We start from the raw sequence: 20,232 nt of genomic DNA, 5'->3' as shown, positions 1-20,232 counted from the left end.
TTGACGCAGCCCTAAAAGAGGGGAAGCAGTCTGGGTGCAGAGGAGGGCCCAGGACAGAGTGGGGAAGTGGTGTATGCAGAGGGCCCAGGACAGAGTGGGGAGGTGGTGTCCGTGTGCAGAGGAGGGCCCAGGACAGAGGGGAGACTTGGAGGCATTGGAGGGCCCAGGACGGCAGAGGGACATGGGGCTGGTTTGCAGAGGGCGAGCAGGACTTTTGAAGTAGGGAGGATACCAGCCGCAGTGTCAATGACATCCCCTCCTCCTTAGGCTTCACGTGGCATGTGGCTGCTGCCCTACCTGGTCTAAGCAGAGGAAAACGGGGAAGGGGAAGGGGAAGGGACTTGGCATCTCGGAAACTACGAAGCCCCAAATACTGCAGGCTGTTGCCCCCAGAGGGGATAAGACATTTTTACATTTATTTTTCTGATTACAAAACTAATGTGTCCATCATACGAAAAAACAATAGCAAAGAAAATCAGCTGCAGCCACACCACTGCAGTTATTATTTTGACAGCTATCCTGTTTTATTCTGTGTCTGACCTTTTTGAGAAAAATAAATTGGCTTTCATGGTGTAGGGTACTTAGCTGCCCATAAACATTAAGCCTGATGACTTCTGAGCAGAGCAGTGAAACAGTCAGAAACATGCATTCTGCAGGCGTCTGGATCACAAGTGAGAGCCACACCAGGGGGACAGTGCGAGGGTCCCGGGCTGGAACCTGACAAAGACGGGAGCAGTGATTATGAGGTGTCAAATGATCGGAGACTGGGAGAATGGTGACAGCCACCTACATACAGAAAGAGTTGCCTTCTGAGTGGGCACAGAGCTGTGACATCAGGGTAGTGGCAGAAAGTACAGAGGAGAAAACGTGGCACTGCAGAGGCCGAGCCTCACCCTTGATTTCCTCACAACCTTTCCCTAATAGGTAGAGTGCTTGCTAGGTGCATCCAGTCAATTTCGACCCGTAGTGACCCCATGTGACAGCAGAACTGCCCCCAGAGGGTTTTCCACATACATGCCTGTTCCAAAGAAAGGTGATCCCACGAAGGAGAAAATTATAGAACAGTATTATTACTATCACATGCAAGTAGACTTTTGCTGAAGATCATTCAAAACCAGCTCCAGCAGTACATTCTGACGGGGAACTGCCAGAAATTCAAGCCGGATTCAGAAGAGGATGTGGAACTAGGGATATCACTGAGGATGTCAGATGGGTCTTGGCTGAAAGCAGAGAATACCAGAAAGATGTGTACCTGTGCTTTATTGACTATGCAAAGGCATTTGACTGTGGATCATAACAAATCATGGATAATACTGCGAAGAATGGGAATTCCAGAACACTTAATTGTGCTCATGGGGAACCTGTTCATAGACTGAGAGAGGCAGCTGTTCGAACAGAACAAGGGGATACTGTGTAGTTCAAAATCAAGAAAGGTGTGTGTCTGGGTTGTATCCTTTCACCATACTCAATTCGAGAAGCTGGAATATATGAAGAATGTGGCATCAGGATTGGAGGAAGACTTCATTAACAACCTGTGATATGCAGATGACACAGCCTTGCTTGCTGAAAGTGAAGAGGACTTGAAGCACTTACTGATGAAGATCAAAGACTACAGCCTTCAGTATGGACTACACCTCAACATAAAGAAAACCAAAATCCTCAATAAGCAACGGCATGAAGCACCACCAAGTCCGTGTTTTGAAGTACAGCCAGAACACTCCTTAGAAGCAAGGATGGCGTGATTTCATCTCACATACTTCGGACATGTTATCAGGAGGGCCCAGTCCCTGGAGAAGGACATCATGCTTGGTAAGGGGTAGGGTCAGCAAAAAAGAGAAAGACCCTCAACAAAATGGATTGACACAGTGGCTACAACAGTGGGCTCAAGCGTAACAATTGTGAGGCTGGCGCAGGACCGGGCAGTGTTTCATTCTGTTGTACATGGGGTCGATATAAGCTGGAACCGACTCAGCAGCACCTAACAACAACAAGTCTTTATAGGAGCAGAGTGCCAGGCCTTTCTCCCAAGGAGCTACTGGGTGGGTCTGAACCTCCAACCTTTCGGTTAGCATCTGAGCGCTTAACCATTGTGCCACCAGGGCTCCTTCTGAGGTGGAGTGCAATAATTAAGTGAATAAACAGAAAACCAGGTGACACTCGCCCGGCCTAGTCTCCAGCTGTTAGATCCTGAAACGGGCATATCATTTTCTTGTATTCCCGTGATAGAGTCACTGTAGAGCTAACATTTAAATCCCGTGGATGGAGCTGTAGACAGCGGCCAGGTCAGTGGTCAGAACGGCTTACACTTACTGACAGTTGTAATTCAGGAGCTTTGCACACGTTAGCATGTAATCTTCATGACCCGGAAAGGTCACTGGTATTCCTATTCTGCAGATAACGCAGCGGGTCCAGAAACCGACTTGCTGGAAGTTACCCAGCCTGTGAATGGTAAAGCTGGGATCACCAGATGGCAGGCGAGCTTGTTAAAATAAAACACCCAGCAGGGTCAGTGCAGAGCTCCAAGGGAGCTGAGTGTCTCGCCTGAGGACCCAGAAGCCTCACTTTGACCATCCAAACAATAGACTCGCCAGTGTTGTCAGCCTGGTCCAGGGAAACTCAGGAAGGACTTGAGCTGCTCTCGCTGGTGCTGGTGAGTAAGCACTGATTCATTGTAAAAGAAAAGTGAAGCGATTAATAACCTCCTTTAAAAAAAAAATCAGCACCGGACTTGGGTATACTCCTTATCTCCCAGTGAAGCAAAAATGTTAACAAAAAACGTAACAGTTCCTGTGGCTTTGCTGGATTTTATTTTATATGGAAAGAAATGGCTGCATTTCAGGCTTGTTCTTAAATTACTTAATGGGAACCATACTGGTATGCATTGGGGAAAAACATACATTTTATACATACAGGCTTCTGTGTTTTTCTCTCTCAAGTATCAGACAATGCCCTCACTTAGAAAAGGCGAAAGGTGGTTTTTGGATTTTTAATTTAGAAGAAAAAAATACAAAACTCTACACTTAAATAAGTTAGCTGTTTTTCGTTTAACAGTGTTCAGATGTAGTGACCCAAAGGAAAAAAATGTTCGCCGGTTTTGGCAGAGAAGTTCACGTGTAGATAGTGAAGCTTCTAAAGTAAGACATGAAATAACAGTAGCAAACATTGTTTACCAGTTGTTAACAGGTGATTTAATAGTTTTAAGGAAAGTAAAGTCAGTTTAGGGTGAGATAGGTTGAATCACAGAGTTATCAACCAAAAGGGCAGTAAGGCAACCGTGTAGATTTTGCATTTGTTGTAGAAAAAGCATTGTTAAAGGTGTAAAAGGATACTCAATTGCATGTTATGCACCAAACCCCACTGAGAAACTGCACTAGCAAATAAGCGTATGTCAGCCCATTTTAAAAGCAGATGCCACCGTAAAAACCATCCATACGAAACACGTGTTGACAGGTCTGTAAAACAAAAACAAGAGGAACGTGCGTCTTCATTCAGTCATGTATACGAGAGCGAATGGGCAACACCTGCCCAAAATCAAGATGAGAAGGCAGGAAGGGATAGGAGAAACGGACGGATGGATATGGGGAACCCGGGGCGGGGAAGGGGAGAGCGTTGACACACCGCGGGGATTGCAACTAACGTCGTAAAACGGTTTGTGTATGAACTGCTGAACGAGAAACTAATTGGTTCTGCAAACTTTCGCTTAAGGCACAATTTTAAAAAAAGGTAAAGGAAATTCCAAGATCTTGACAGGTTGTATTGAATAGAGTGTCTCTTATTTAAAAAAAAAGTGAGCTACTGGAGATTAACAATAGAATAAAACATCTCATTTACTAAAATTTCAGAGAGAATCAATTTCTTTAATGGACTGTAAATATTCCCGAGGACATGCACATTTCAAACCAGATGGACACAGCTGTCCTGTTCATCAGCTGACAGAATGGTGTCTGCTAGTATTGCCTCCCGGGCACCCTCAGAACTATCATCGCCAGACGGAACAAAGCTCCACGTATTCCAAAGCAGCAAGAACACCACGGCCAAGTTTAACTTACTGCGCTTGTTTCTCCCCAAAGATAACAACACATTGGTTGGCCACACCAGAAACAGTGGAACCACAACCATCCCACCTACGTCCCTTCAATTCATGTTTATTTTGCTGATGCCTGTGAGCCCTCCGAAGGACATACGTGCCTGCGGAAACGGAAAACCGAGACAGTATGACGTGAGGTATTTCAGAAAGCCTCCCCCTGACCCATCCACCCGACGCATCAGTGGTGTCAAGCTTCCTTCTGATCTTCCTCCCACTGCATCTTAAATGGTTTCCTAAGTCAGTTACCACTGTATTCTAAACCACTCAGCTGAGTCAGCTCCAACAGCCAACGCTTAGTATGTCGGCCCAGAGACTTCAACCCAGTCGGCTTTGAACAAACAAAAACGAGCTGAAGAACGAAAGACAAATCCCTTGGTGGACGTCAGTTTAAAAAAAAAAATCGAAAAACCACCATTACTCACGTAGATATTTGAAAGCAACTGATTGGGTCCTCCTGAATAAAAGGAGCTACTTGCATAAATAAAAGAAAAATTAAGTGACTCAGTAGCAAGAACGAGAAGTATAGAAAAACTAAAAACAGAACTCTGCTTATCTTGGAGGAATCAAGCCAAGAAATTCAGGTGAGCTGGTGAAAGAATTTTTCATTCTCATATGATTTCTCTTGAATTTTTTTCTTAGTTCTTGGTGAGAAATGGAGAAGAGTTCAGGAATACTTTAGTTTTCATTATAACATCTCCAGCTACATACTATTTTAGCCCGAAATCATTACATCCCATAAAGTTTCCACGTGAACCAATTTATCCTAGACTTTCGGTATCTACCAAGAAATCTGTGCTGTTAGTGTTCCAATGACCCATCACATGCATAGACAGGCATTTCTCTCCCAATGTAAATGCGGTTTCCCTCTACCGGTGGTGCCCATTTTTCTGCCTGCTCTCAGGTGTTCAGGTTTCAAAGAGTTTTCGGAAAGCAGCTCCAACCTCTGCAATCATGTCCGTGGTGGTCATGGAGCGCCCGTACTTCTGGAAAGCTTGGCTGCTGCTCTGCCTTGTGAGTGCACAGGCACCAAATGCAGCCACAAGCAGAGGGTTTACCCTGCAGGAGGGGGAGAAAGGCATTAGCAGGAAGCCAGAGAGCGAGTGGGGAGTAAAAGGCCTCACGGGCGTGGACATCAGGACTGGAGGATGCGCCAGCCTCTGGCTACTATGGCACGTGGTTCTTAGTCTGGTTTCCACCCTGGGCCCTCAGACTGACAACTGGGGGGTCTGGCATGCCTCTGAGGAGAAGGATTCCCAGAGCCTCCAAGCAGGACCTTCTTGGTTTTGCTTTATTAGTTAAAAATACATAAACAGAAGTGATGTCCTGATCCATGCTGCAGCATGGCTGAACCTCGGAAAACTTATGCTCCCTGAAGTCAACCGCAAGAGGACAAATGTCATCTGATCTCACTTACATGAAACAACAAGAATAGGCAAGCGTACAGAGACCAGAGCTTGTTAGTGGTTACGAGGGACGGGGAGGAGGAGTTTTTGTTTATGGGTGTGTGTTTATGGTGATGATGCGGGTGGCTGCTCCACATGACCGATGTGGTTACTGTCAGTAAACAGTACATGAAAAAAGGTGAATTGGCAGATGTTTTATATATATATATATATATATACACACACACACACACAGTACAGGAGCCCTGGTGGCGCAGTGGTTAAGAGCTCATCTGCTAACCAAAAGGTCAGCAGTTCAAATCCACCAGCGGCTCTTTGGAAACCCTATGGGGCAGTTCTGTTCTGTCCTATAGGGTCGCTATGAGTCAGAATTGACTTGACGGCAATGGGTTTGGTTTGGGTTTTATATATATATATAGACACACACGTATCTGTACACGTGTATGTCTTTATAACAAAAAAAAAAATTAATCCTCAGGTTTTGATATTTCCTGAAAAAAGACATAACAAAAGCATCAACCCATTCAGAGAATGTGTCAGGACCCAGCAGTGAAACGCAGTTTTTTCGCCGTGGTGAAAGCCTAGACGAGTACTTACTGGTTCTAAGTATTTTAATAGCTTTCCCGCAATGTGACAGAATAATCAAGATCTGATAATGCTCAATTTTTGTCACCGTTACGGAAAGACTAGTATGTCCGGGGGGGACTAGAGCTCGCTCTGGCTTCCTTGTCTTAGCAGGAGTTGACAGGAAGACCCTCTCCTGGTCTGACAGCGAGGGCGTGACTGCCGCACGGACACACCGTTCTGGTCAGTGGTACCTGGTGGGTCGGCCTCAGTGCCCAGCCCGCACGCCGTGCGCCCACTAAGGCGTGACGTGGCGCGGCTGTCACTGCTGTGCTCCACCAGCTGTCGAGTGAGGCGCCCTGGACAACAGGCTCGTTTTCCAGGACCTGAGCGTTCCACACACGGCACATGCAGCCGCTCTAGTCACCGTGACTGTTGTACAAATGAGGAAACAGGCCCGCAGAGTTGGTGTGGCCTGTTCAGGTTCACAGAGCTCTCTGACAGCAGAGCCCAGATCTTGGAATTCTGCTGCCTCTTACAAGAAATCTCCTCTTTAAGGCCAAGGGTCTAAGATAAGCTATAACTTCACTCTGTTTTCTACTTTAATACTTTGTTTTTCAGAGGGTGCATCACTCAGTTTCCAGAACAGTGGTCCTCAAACTTGTCTACTCATTTGAATTAACTGGAAAGCTTTTTCAGCGAATTCACTGATGTGCAGAGCCTGACTGGGATGGGGCCCAGGCAGCCAGGTGCACCCTGAAGGCTCCCCGGTGTTCTTAATACACCGGCAGGATTAACCTCTGCCCTGGAATACCTTCAACGCAACGGCAGTATCTCCCTTGGAGTGTGTGAAGGGACTACCTGTTAACTGTTTAAGCTACTGAAATATCTTACAAAATTCAGAAATCTCTAAGGATTATAAATTAAGACGTGAGCGTACCCGTCTGTCTTTTCAGACCCAGCCAGCAGTGCCCAGTGCACCAGGACGCCCAGGGAGCCGGAGAGCAGGTCCCCTTGCCCACCGCACCTGCGGCGGCTGCCCTCTTGACTGCACACCAGCACTAAACAGAAGCAGACAGAGCGGACGTTAGCTTTGGGGGCTTCCTCTGCATTCAGGACACCCTCAGAGGGGTAACATGGGGAGGACGTGACCTGCTGCCCCAGCTCAGAGCTCATCTGAGATCGTCAACCGTTTCCTCCCTGCTTCTCGTAAAGACACGAGGCCACCTGTTTTACACAAGAAGGCAGGGACGCCCACAGAGGCTGCTCCAGATCACACAGCTAATGGGGGGGAGACAGCCACCCCTACGACACGGGTCGGTCAGTGGAGACACCTGCAGTTCACACAGCAGCGGTGAGAGCACGCTGAGGGGGAGAAACAACACCGAGAGGAACGTATTTATATGAACGATAGTGATGCTTTTGGTGCTAAAAACCCAGACTCACCAGAGGATGACGAGCGTGCATGTCCGTCCCACGTCTCAAATACATCCACCTGCAGAGAGGTGTGCACAGCCATTCATGCCACCCGAGCGGACTCATCTGCTGTTACAGCTGCAGTAGTTAATGGAGACGGCAGCTAGAGTTTCCCATTTCTTTGTTAAATGTTTTAAAAACAAGTTGTTACGTCCTGTGAGTGTGCTAGAATCCAGAGACTTCCAATAGTAAGAATCCAGTCTCAAAGCTTCAGAGTCCTCTACTGAATTCTGCATTTCCTGTCCATAGATCTGTGTGTGCGTGTGTGCGTGCATGCACACGTGTGCATATATTATGTGCCTAAGTATGCCTTGTTGTGTGCTATCGAGTCGATTCCGACCACAGTGACCCCATGTACAGAGTAGAACTGCCCCATGGGGTTTCCTAGGCTGTCATCTTTACTGGAGCAGATTGCCAGGTCTTTCCCCTGGGGAGCTGCTGGGTGAGTTTGAACCACCAACCTTTCAGTTAGGAGCCGAGCAATCAACCGCTGCACCACCAGGGCTCCTTAAGTTTGCCTTAGCATTCTCGTTTTACCCTGATTTCACTTTACCTAGTCAGCAACTTTATACCCAGTTAGCAGTTCTTTGTATTAAATGATGTCTCTGTTAAAATAAGTGGTGTGGTTTCTGTCCCCTGGTGGGATTTTAGGGACGGCAGGATTTCTATTTTCAGAGAGCGAAAATGTGGTAGCACCCCTCGTTCTGCACCTCACCGTTTCGGCACAAGCGCCAACGCTGTCCTCCCAGCACCAATATCCACATTTTTCACTTTGCTCCTTCTGCTCGACAGTCGTCAGGCTCGTGTAGGAAAGCGTGTGACACGTGATCTGCCACATTCAGCACCTGATAATGATTTCCACCACTGGTATCAGCGCCTATGTTTTCTTCACTTTCCAGTCATTTTTTATAAAACGGGAACAGAATGCAATAAAATATTCAAGTAACTGCACATATGCTGCAGGCGAGGTGAAGACGGCAGTGTGGAGACGCTGGGCCACCAGCCCCACTGCGCAGTCACCTAAGATGCCACCGCCTGGTGCCCCAGTCATAACGGAGGACTGGGCATTCAGCATGCCACGTACACAGGAAAGGTGAGGACCGCCCGCATTTGATCAATCAAACCCCCTGTAAAGGGGAAATGACCAGGTCACAATGATGTCGTTGTTAGGTGCCATCCAGTCGGTTCCAACTCACAGCGACCCCACGTACAACAGAACGAAACACTGCCCGGTCCCGTACCATCCTCACAATCGTTGTTATGCTCAAGCCCATTGTTGCAGCCACTGTGTCAATCCATCGAGGGTCTTCCTCTTTTTCACTGACCCTCTACCAAGCATGATGTACTTTTCCAGGGTCTGGTCCCTCCTGATAACATGTCCAAAGTACATGAGATGGAGTCTCGCCATCCTCGCTTCTAAGGAGCATTCTGGCTGTACTTCTTCCAAGACAGATTTGTCTGCTCTTCTGGCAGTCCATGGTGTATTCAAAATTCTCCAACATCATAATTCAACCGTGTCAATTCTTCTGTCTTTCTTCTTATTCACTGTCCAGCTTTCACATGGTGACTGAAAATACCATAGCTGGGTCAGGCGCACCTTAGTCCTCAAAGTGACAATTCGGCGGCCAACGTATTTTATAACGCTCTTGTGATTTTCACTTGACATCGGGGGAAAGGAAGAGATTACTTTCTTCTTGGTCAAAATATTACACAAAAGCTAACTCTCTAATCTTTCGGGAGAGCGATCTCTGGGGAACACTACAGAAAAATAATTGTATCTCAACCTTTAAAATACTCGTGCACTTTTGAGATCATTTTTGATCTGGATAATCTAACTTCTAAAATAGGCACGCTCATTATGAGTAAGCTGTAAAAGCAAAAGGTCCGTCAGCTGTCTCCTGTAAGAGTGCCCACTTCTGGTCCCAGCCAGCTGGTCGTTCTTGTTTGCTTTAGGAAGAAGAACTCAAGCAGAAACGGCAAACGCGTGCCCTCCTGCCTCAACCCTCCCGCCTTGCTCTTGGCACTCTTTCCTGAGGGCCAGACAGCTCTCAGACTTCAGCGCTGTGCCGTAGGTGATGTTCTGGTAAACCATATGAAACCTGTTTTCCATCCCTGCTTAAAAATGTAACACGAAGCTTTCAGGGGCCCAAGGAACAGCCTCACAAGATATCACTGAAAACAGTGGGGAAATGTAGTTCATGGTTTCCACAAGGAACCACGGATCAAATAAGCATAGAAACAAATGACAGTTTTGTTAGAATCATCCTACCACTGGGCTGTTTCTTATAAGTCATTTCCAGAAATTTAGTTAATGTATATAAAGACTAAGACACCATCTTAAATAGTTCATTCATTGCTACTGCTTCTTGTGCAAAACAGTGAAAAGTAAAACAAAACGTGGACTTTGAAGAAGTCATGGCTGATACGCCCACAAGGAAGTGCCTCTCTGCTGAGCATACGTGAGCGTGTGAACAGGCGTGGGGCTGGCTGGTGTATGCTCACAGGGCACAGCCACTGCACTCGGGGCTGGTCCTGCACAGCCCACCACCCAGCGCGGCCCACCACCCGGCGCGGCCCACCACCCGGCGCGGCCCGCCACCCAGCGCTGACAGGTTAGCAGACACGGCGCTGGTAACGCAGCAGAGAAAAACACCACTCACCCTGGTCACCGTCTGAAATCACATCTCTCTCTCCTTTCTGAATGATGGTCAGGTTCCCGAGGGCCTGGCTGAGCCTCAGTACAGCACCATCAGGATCCCTGCTGTCCATGGGATCTCTAAGCTGCGGTATGGGGATACCAGAGAGAAGAATCAACATCTTCTTTCCTGGATTAAAAAGGAGCCTGCAGACACACGCTGTAGGACTGACCGAGAGCTGCTGTCCTGTACGTCAGGGATTCTCAAACCCTCGTGTCTACAACAATCGCTTGGGCACCCGTTCAGATGCCTATTTCTGGCCTCACACTTTCAGAGGCAGGCCCCAACCGTGTGTTTTTAACAAGTACGTCAGGCTGGTTCCAACACAGGTGCTTGCGGCAGAGATACTGCTCCAGGTGCCTCTCCTCTCTCGTCAGACCACAGGTAATACTGCCCACAGTTAGCTTCTAAAAGGTTTGCAGAAGTAATACACAGTCTAGTAATAATGAGAGCAAACATTTATCGAGGATTTAATACATAAGGACTAACCACTTTACATATTTCATTTCTTCCTCACAAAAACCCTACCATTATCCACGTTTTACAGATGAGGCACTGCAGGAGCAGAAGTGATGTGATTTGCCCAAAGGAAACAGTGGCGGGGGGCTCTCCCCAACCCCAGCCCACCACACTTCATCCCATCAGAGACGCCGCCACTGACTGTAAAATGCACCACTGTGATACGTGCCACCAAGAAAGGAAAGACGCCGCCAGTTCAGCTGAGGCACCCCTCACGTGTAAAAAGCATCCCGATTGTAAAGATGGTCGCATGTGCCAGAAGCACTACATGGTGCCCGGCCACCAATGCCCGCCCTGACAGGGAACACAACAAAGTCCTGGATGGAGCAGGAGAAAGGTGGGGTACAGAACTCAACTTCTAGTGAGAAGACCAGACTTAATGGTTTGACTGAGACTGGAGGAACCCCAGAAAGCACGGCCCCTGGACTCTCTATCAGCCCAGAAGTAAAACCATTCCCGAGTCCAACTCTTCAGACAAAGATTAGACTGTGGGACATAAAATGGTACTTCATGAAGAGTGTGCGTCTTAGCTGAAGTAGATACATGAGACTCAATGGGCAGCTTCTGTCCGGAGGTGAGATGAGAAGGCAGAGAGGGTCAGGAGCTGGTTAAATGGACATGGGGAATCGGGTGGAAAGGAGGAGTGTGCTGTCACAGTATAGGGAGAGCAATTAGGATCACATAACAATGGGTGTATAAATGTATGAGAAACTACTTGAATTATAAATCTCACTTAAAGCACAACAATTTTAAAACAAAGATGGTCGCATGTGAAAACGTGTGTATCCCTGCAGGGATGGGCCCCAGGGCCGGGTGGGGTCATTACACACTGGTGGCAGAACTGCAGTAGTCTCCTCGCCCTCCTGGTCCAGGATGAGAGAGGTCTGCGTCTCGTCCTTCAGCTGGGGGACACACTCACCACAGCTTCGTAGAGCCTGCAGAACTCCACGTAGTTGGGAGTGAGAACAGCCTTCCGGTAACCTTGAATGAGGGACGGCTGCTGAGCGATCAGCCACAATCCGTCCTGCGTAAGACAAGGACAGCGCCAGTCCCTCCAGGCGCTATCAGACGGCGCCCCTGCTGCGTGCAAGAGAGGACGGGGCAGCACTTACCGCATCGATGACGACCGGGATACCCCTGGCCTTTGATGCTTCTAAAATGCCCTACGAGAACAGAAACACATGTTGAGCAAAAACCCGTCACCTCTCAAAGAGAATCAAAAGTGAGCAGCAGTTCCTTTCAAAATGAAGGAGCCGTGTAATGAATTTCAACATCAGGTCATCGACTAAGCAACAGAAAACAGTAAAAAAATACACTAAACAGAAAATGAGAGAGCCAGATGAACTGACGGGATCCCTTTATAAGACAGGTCATTTGGAACTCTGAAAACACATGCCCACTGACAGCGTTATAAAAAATGGCTGGGTTCCTAGGCTAGTCCAAACTATTCCAAATTTCCAACAAATATTCACGCTCAGGGTTCAGAGACAAGAGCTCTGAATTCTGGGGAACTGCCAACACCATAAGTGATCCTATATTTTGCGTAACACTTGCTGTTACTAGTCGCTGGCAAGTTGATTCCAACTCATGGCGACCCCATGTGTGCAGAGTAGAACTACTCCATAGGGTTTTCAAGGCTGTGAACTTTCTGAAGCAGAACACCAGGCCTTTCTTCCAAGGTGCCTCTTGGTGGGTTCGAACAGCCAATCTTTTGGCTAACAGTCAGGCACTTCACTGTTTGTCCCACTAGGGGCTCCTAACACTTTAGTTACATGTTTTAAAAAAATGAGTGACTGTAATAATAAACAGTGAATCATTCTTCTCTGATAGAGTTTTACTAAGTTCCAGGTTTTTCTGTATATATGTATATAACACATTTATTTTATATATATGTATAAAATCAATATATGGTTGTTGTTATTATGAACCAATATGTTATAAGATTATATATTTCAGTAACCTATAAAAATGATCTCTACCTGATGATAGACATTTGATAACAAAACACATTAAGAGAACATTAACATAAAATATATGCCAAGTAAAAAGCATTTAAAATATTGAAAGATAATCCACATATGCTTATTTTAAAAGTATTCATACTGAGAAAGGAAATCTGAAAACCCACAAAGCATTAATTGCCTGACCGAATACTCTTGATCTTTGTTTTCAAACACACATTCCAGATATAGAAGAACTTCTTTTATTTTGCACTGATACTGGTCAAATTGTTAAGAGCATATCCAAAAGTACCTTCAAATTTGGGTCTGGGTATACGTGGCTTGGTGTATGCCTATTTCCTTTTATTAAGATGAAGACAGTTTGTCTGTCCTGATTTGGGTTTTACTGTTGAAATTGATACAGCTTTTGTGAATTGAGAGTTTAGATCAGTTTCTGATTTCATGCTGCAGTATTTGACGACAACATTGACATCTTTTTCTCTTTGCGTTTTTTCTTTTTAAGTATTTGCAAATAATAGCCTATAATGAATACTCAAACACTAGCAAATGCCAGCCAACATTATTGGGTAGCATTCAGATAGTGTAATATAACATAACGTTCTAGCAAGCCTAACACAGAATCACATCAAAATCTCCAATTTAAAGCCTTATTTTCCCCCAAAAACTTGTTTCCTGAAACATCATCCAAAGGATTAGTATAAAGCCCTGGTGGCTCAACAGATACGCGCTTCGCTGCTAACCAAAAGGTCAGTGGTTCAAACCTACCCAGCGGTCCATGGGAAAGAGGACCTGGTGATCTACTCCCGTAAAAATTACAGCCTTGGAAACACTACGGGACAGTTCTACCCTGTCACACAGGGTCAATGTGAGTCGGAATCGACTGGACGGCACCTAACAACATACTATACATTTAAACTTATTAATGTTTGTTTTTCTAGAATGACTCACGTTAACAGCAGACAGGCCAAGAGCACATACTTAAACCCAGGGCTTTGAACTGGTTCTTCCTGGTTCAGTCATGGCTGAGGAAGTGAAACTGGACGAGACCCAAATTTTTAAAATCTGGGTGAACCAGAACGATAACTGAACGGGAAAAATTACAGGTTGAAGTCTTGCTAGAAACCTGATCTCCCTCTTGCCCATTGGATTTTGAGCAGAGTCAGAAACAGCAGTGCCCTGCTCAAAGATGGCGGCCGACTGCACCGCTTTGAACGTGTGTCGCTCTCTACAGTCCTGCCGATAACCCAATCTCACGCATCAGGCTCCTGGAGGGCTCACTACGTCTCTTCTGAGTCTCCCATTCCAGGGCTGTGACCCGTCATTTTTCCCATTCCGGCTACCATTCCAGATCATGCAAATTGTAAAAATTCAGGTCTGTTCCAGTTTCACTTCATTGGCCATGACTGAACCAGTTCCAACCAGTTCGAAGACCTGCTTCAAACAGGCCAACAGTTACAATAAGGCTGGCTGATTAGATCACAACCTCTTCTGTCCTACAAGCTCTTGTCCCGGGTCCGGAAATGCCAACCTTAATCTTCAGTGCCCTGTGCCAGCATTTCCTGCTCTTGCTGTTGACTTGACAGACAAGTGGATTTCTTCAAATCAGTTATGTCTCTTTGTGAAGCTCTCATTCTCACAGAGGAATTACACTACTTTCCCTGCTTCCAATTTCTTGACTTTAGAAAAACATCCAAATTTCCCAAAAAATCCCAGAAGGACTTTCCTGACTAGAAACACTACCACAAACCAAACCGCATTTACAATGTAGAAAAAAGGGAATTCGGCCATAAAAAGAATTAAAAATAAAACTGATAAGAAAAATAGATGTGGGTACTCTTAAGAAAAACTCTTGTTTTTAGAGAAAGAATTGGAGATTTTGAAAGGCTGTCTAGGCCCTTGCAACTCCAAATGAGTAACCAAATAGTCCTTTAACCTAAAGACAAAGGCAGACATTACTGAATCAGGAAGCATAGAAAGCAGAACTGAAAAACCATGATCTAAGTCTTGAGAGCATCAAGTCATCAAACAGACCAATCTCTGGCAAATCTGGGCAAGAAAAAAAGATACACAAATATGACAAACTGGCAAAAAGATTAGGATGTAACCACTTTATGGACTGAATTGTGTCCCCCAAAAATACATATTGATGTGCTAACCCCTGTACCTGTAAATGTGACACACGGGGTAGGGGAGACCTTTGAAGCTCCACCTACAAGCCAAAGACCACCAGGCCTACCAGCAAGGAAGAACCACCCCTACAGCCGGTACCCTGATTTCAACTTGTAGCCTTCAATACTATGAGAAAATAAATTTCTGCTCTTCACAGTAACCCTTTTGCAGTATTTTTATTACAGCAGCCTTAAGTAACTAAGACAATCATAGGGACAGTAAATGAATGAACACATGTATAGTTTCATACAATTTTTTAAAAAATCCTGAAATGCTGGCACTTTACAAGATGTAACTGATGCTGAGAAAGAATACTTGAATACAACAATAACAAAACAAACCAAAACACAGAAGTAGTTGTGAAAGGTTGCCTCCACCCTAAAAGGCTGGAGACACAAATGTCTACACCCTAGGAAACAGGAATAAGAGGGTGGAAGGAACCTGGATTTGCGGACGATCTTGAGACCACAGCTACCTACCTCTGAGAGAAAAGTAAACATCGACCTTATCTGAGCTGCTGTGTTTTGGAGACTCCTATTCCAGCCGCTTCTCCTATACCCCAGTTAATCACCTAACCTAATACGGAAATGGGCAAAGGACATAAACAAGCCACACACGGATTATAAAAGGCTGGACAACAGATGAGAAGCTACTCGACCTCTCCAGTAATAAGACAAAGGTAAAATAAAACAAGGAGACATTTTCCACTTAACCCCAACCAGATGCCATTGAGTCGGTTCCAACTCATGGCGATCCCACATGTGTCAGAGTAGAACTGTGCTCCATGGGGTCTTCCATGGCTGATTTCTGGAAGTAGATCACCAGGCCTTCCTCGATGCCTCTGGGTAGACTAGAACCGCCAACCTTTTGGTGAGCAGCCGAGAGCATGAACTGCTGCACCTCCCAGGTGGTCCTTCCCCACAACAGGTTGGTGATATGACAAGGAATGACCACACCCAGTAGAGCAGTCCTGATAAAGCCCCATTAGTGACAGAGCCACCTGTTACGACCTTCTCGAAACGTAAACGTACATACCCCGGTTAAGCAGCAGAACTTCTACCAATTTATCCTAAAGAAAATACCCTCCCCAAAGTGGACAAAATATGTATTCACAAATGTTCAAGATGTCACTGAAAGGGGAAAAAAAAAAACACCTGAAAACAGTCTGAATGAACACCAAGAGAAGACTAATTAATACGTGCTAGTATATCCACAAAAATACGACGCCGCTTTTAAAAATAAGAACGTCTGTGTATCCCAACAGGGAAGAGCCTCCAGGGCATACTGTTAAACAAAAAGAACAAGCTGAAAAGAGCACACACAGTGGGAGGCCAACGTGTGTGTGTAAGTCAAGGGCCTACAGTCTAGATTCAGAAAAACTCATGTTCAAAACCCAGCTCGTGGATTGGAGGACTTAGCACTGTTACGGCAGAAATGCTCTCCAAACTGATCGATGGAGCCAACGTCATCTCTAGCAAAGTCCTCTTTCTGCATAAATTGAGAAGCTGATTCTAAAACCGATATGGAAACACAAGGACCCCAAGTAGCCAAAACAAGCTTTTTTTTTTTTAAATTGTGCTTTACGTGGAAGTTTACAGCTTAAGTTATTTCTCATTCAAAAATTTATACACGTTGTTTTGTGATATTGCTTGCAATCCCCACAATGTGTCAGCACACTCCTCCTTTCCACCCCCGGTTCCCTGTGTCCATTTGTTCCATTCCTGCCTTCTCATCCTGCTTTTGGACAGGCGCTGCCCATTTGGTCTCGGATATCTGACTGAACTAAGAAGCATGCTCCTCACGAGTATTATTTTTTGTTTTATAGTCCTGGCTAATCTTTGTCTGAAGAGTGGGCTTCAGGAATGGTTTCAGTTCTGCGTTAACAGAGTGTCCGGGGGCCATAGTTTCAGGGGTTCCTCCAGCCTCTGTCAGACCATTGAACCTGGTCTTTTTAGGTGAATTTGAGTTCTGTTCTAGGTTTTTCTCCTGCTCTGTCTGGGACTCTATGATCAAAACAATCTTGAAAAAGAATAAAGTTGGAGGGCTCACACGTTCAATTTCAAAACTTACTACAAAGGCACAGTAATTAACACAGTGTGGTATAAGTATAAAGACAGGCATACAGATCAATGGAACATGACTGAGATTCCAGAAATAAACCCCTACATATATGGTCAACTGATTTTCAACAAAGGAGCCAGGAATTCAGTGGTGGAAAGAACAGTCTTTTTCAACAAATGGTGCTAGAACAATTAGATATTGTCACGGATTGAATTGTGTCCCCGAAAAATGTCTGTCAACTTGGCTGGGCCATGATTTCCAGTATTGTGTGACTGTCCACCATTTTGTGATCTGGCGTGATTTTCCCATGTGTTGTAAATCCTAACCTCTATGATGTTAATGAGGCAGGATTATCATACCACCAAGAAAGTAGTGCCAAGAGAAGGGGGCGTCCTTTGGACCCGGGGTCCCTGCGCTGAGAACCTCCTCGACTGGGGAAGCTTGATGACAAGGACCTTCCCCCAGGGCCGACAGAGAGAGAAGGCCTTCCCCTGGAGCTGGCACCCTGAATTCAGACTTCTGGCCTCCTCCACTGTGAGAGAATAAATTTTTCTTTGTTAAAGCCATCCACTTGTGATATTTCTGTTATAGCAGCACTAGGTAACTAAGACAGAGTTTAACAAATACAACCAAACCCGTTGCCGTCGAGTCGATTCCAACTTATAACGACCCTATAGGACAGAGCAGAACTGCTCTACAGAGCGTCCAAAGAGAGGCTGGTGGATTCAAACTGCCAAACTTTTGGTTAGCAGCCATAGCTTGCCATAGCTCTCAACCACTGTGCCATTGGAGCTCCTTAACAAATTCAGACATTACTTAAAGGTCAGCACCCCTGGGAGCAGTACGGCTGGGATAAGTGACTGGATGGGCTGCCTGGGGCCTGCAAGCAGTCAAGCATCAAACTTGGGGTCTGCCTTTGACCAAAAGATCACAGCTGTAGACAAGAGGAAGTCTGTGTTCGGTGTCATCTTAGTTATCTAGTGCTGCTTTAACAAACAGAAATTTATTCTCTCACAGTCTAGGAGTCCAAATTCAGGGCGCCAGCTCCAGGGGAAGGCTTTCTCTCTCTGTCGGTTCTTCCCCTGATCTAGGAGCTTCTCGGCGTAGGGACCCCAGGTTGAAAGAATGTGCTCCTCTCCTGGCTCTTTGTTCTTGGAGGTACGAGGTCCTGCTCCTCTCTGCTCGCTCCTCTCTTTTATAGCTCAAAAGAGACTGACTTCAAGATACAACCTAATCCTGTAGATTGAGCCCTGCCTCATTAACATCATAGAGGTTAGCATTTATAATACATAGGATGATTCCATCAGACCACAAAATGGAGAACCACCACACAATACTGGGAATCATGGCCTAGCCACGCTGACACACATGACAGACGCTGTATTCAGAAAACACTCTGATGAATGGCTTCTTGAAGCAAACTGTGGCCCAGCTGTAACGCCTCCGTACCGTGGTTACACTAGCTGAATCTTAGTGTCACTATCAGCGAAGTCAAACCTATCTCCACCAACAGCATGTATAAATGTCCAAAGTATTTTGGCAACAAGTGCTCGCCAAGGTTCTAGAATCCAGGGCAATCAGGGCATTAAAGGATGCAGTACAAAACCAGGTTCAGAGGATGTGTCCTGTGCTGCAGAGGCTAACGGCACGTCATCAAGGTCAAGAGCCCTCTCATCACAAGGCTCGTCAGCGGACCAAACAGTCTGGGCTCTCTTCTGCTCGGAAGCCCTTGTTCACCTCTATTTCCAAAGACAGACCGCCTAGCGAAGTGCGTAATTATCACCCCACGTCTCCGTGACCTGCACAAACGAAGCCCCCGCCGTGTGGAGAACCATTAATGCGTTCAGCGCCCTCAGGATGCAAAGTCTTGGACAAACAGAGCAGACGTGCTGCTTACAAATGGGAGCGCCCCAGCGAGCAGTGTTCTCTCCTCGGACGAAAGCAAGGACTATCGCTCCTAAACCATCATTAACTCCTACTTTACAGCAAGCGGCTAACGCTTTCCAAGACGTGAACAGCACCACCTGACGAGCGACGTGCACTCACCCTGCTAATCCCACGCGGCTTCAGAGCCAGCAGAGTCCTAAATGCCCCCGATTTGCACAGTGCATCACGGAGAGCTACTTTTAGGCTGTATGTGATTGCCTCCCCAATCATTTATCCAAAACGGCACAAATGCTGGCTCATTAATCACTCACTGTTCTCTCAGCTCTTTTCAAAAGGAATCAATAGCTATCTCCTCTGCCACCAGCGCTTCTATTATCATAGCTTCTTAGTCCAGAACTAAGCCGTCACCTCCTGAAACACAGGCACTCTGCTCCTAACGGCGCTCATCTTCAAGCACTCCCTGCTGATTTCAGATGGCCCCACTTTCTCATCATTGCCTTCCAGTTCTAGACAGCGGGCTCCTTTTCCTGGTTTCGAGAATTTTCATTAGACAAAAAGGTAAACTTTTAAACCCAAAGTAGTAAGGGACACAGAGAAGAAAGGTGATTTGCAAGTGTCATCTGTTTTCGGTACCAACAGTAAGTTGTCAACAGCAAACCGTTCATCGAATGAGCACCCACGCTGTCAGGTAAATGCAGCCAACCTTGTTAAAAACCAGAAACCCAAACCCGATGCTGTCGAGTCCATCCTGACTCACAGTGACCCTACAGGACAGAGCAGAACTGCCCCATAGGGTTTCCAAGAAGCGCCTGGTGGATTCGAACTACAGACCTTTTGGTTAGCAGCGGTAGCTCTTAACCACTGCGCCACCAGGGCTCTGCCTTGTTGTTGAAAGGAGCAATAATAAATGGATTCACTATCGATTTTAAAGTAAAGACACACACTGCTCAATTTCAGTTCATCCCAATCCCGGGTCACTTATTGTGGCCACTGTTTCTTGTCTTTGATCATTCTGAACTGGACACAGAGTCTGAGCAAAGTGAATTTCCATACCCAACTTTCACCGCAAAAGGCTGGAAGATTTGATACAGAAAACATCCTTACAATTTATTTTCTCACAAAATTCTCGTAAAGCAAACACACTTTTACCTCCCCCCACCCCCGCCCCAATGTTCTCTACCAGTAAGGGGGCTAAGAAAGCACAACAAACAAAAACAGCTCCCGACACCTTCCTTTAACCTGAGCTTTTTTCAATTAAATTCAAAAGGCAAGAGCCGACCTGAGAACAGCCGCTCTGTTACGGCACTCTTCTCCCTCATGAGTGTGGTCCACCCTGCCCTGCAGGCCTCTCTTCTTCCTCATGAGTGTGGTCCACCCTGCCCTGCAGGCCTCTCTTCTCCCTCATGAGT

The 20,232-nt window shown here is 46.1% G+C and overlaps 1 protein-coding gene across 2 annotated transcripts in view; it reads right to left on the bottom strand.

The window, feature by feature from the left end:
- Positions 1-2,029: 2,029 nt before the first annotated feature.
- NAXD (NAD(P)HX dehydratase) overlaps positions 2,030-20,232 on the bottom strand; it is a 45,946-nt gene continuing 27,743 nt past the window's right edge. For both annotated transcript variants that reach the window (XM_012557444.2, XM_023737398.1), the window contains exons 6-10: positions 11,858-11,908; positions 11,665-11,769; positions 10,191-10,311; positions 6,995-7,115; positions 2,030-5,143 (exon numbers count right to left, since the gene is read on the bottom strand). In XM_012557444.2, the coding sequence (XP_012412898.1) occupies positions 4,993-5,143; positions 6,995-7,115; positions 10,191-10,311; positions 11,665-11,769; positions 11,858-11,908 (549 nt within the window). In that variant the 3' untranslated portion in view covers positions 2,030-4,992. The remainder of the gene's footprint in view (positions 5,144-6,994; positions 7,116-10,190; positions 10,312-11,664; positions 11,770-11,857; positions 11,909-20,232) is intronic.

The sequence above is a fragment of the Trichechus manatus genome, unplaced genomic scaffold (genome assembly GCF_000243295.1).
Source record: "Trichechus manatus latirostris isolate Lorelei unplaced genomic scaffold, TriManLat1.0 scaffold00102, whole genome shotgun sequence".
NCBI lineage: Eukaryota > Metazoa > Chordata > Mammalia > Sirenia > Trichechidae > Trichechus > Trichechus manatus.
The sequence above is the reverse complement of the archived record's forward strand: the minus strand, read 5'-3'. Positions and strand labels throughout refer to the sequence as shown.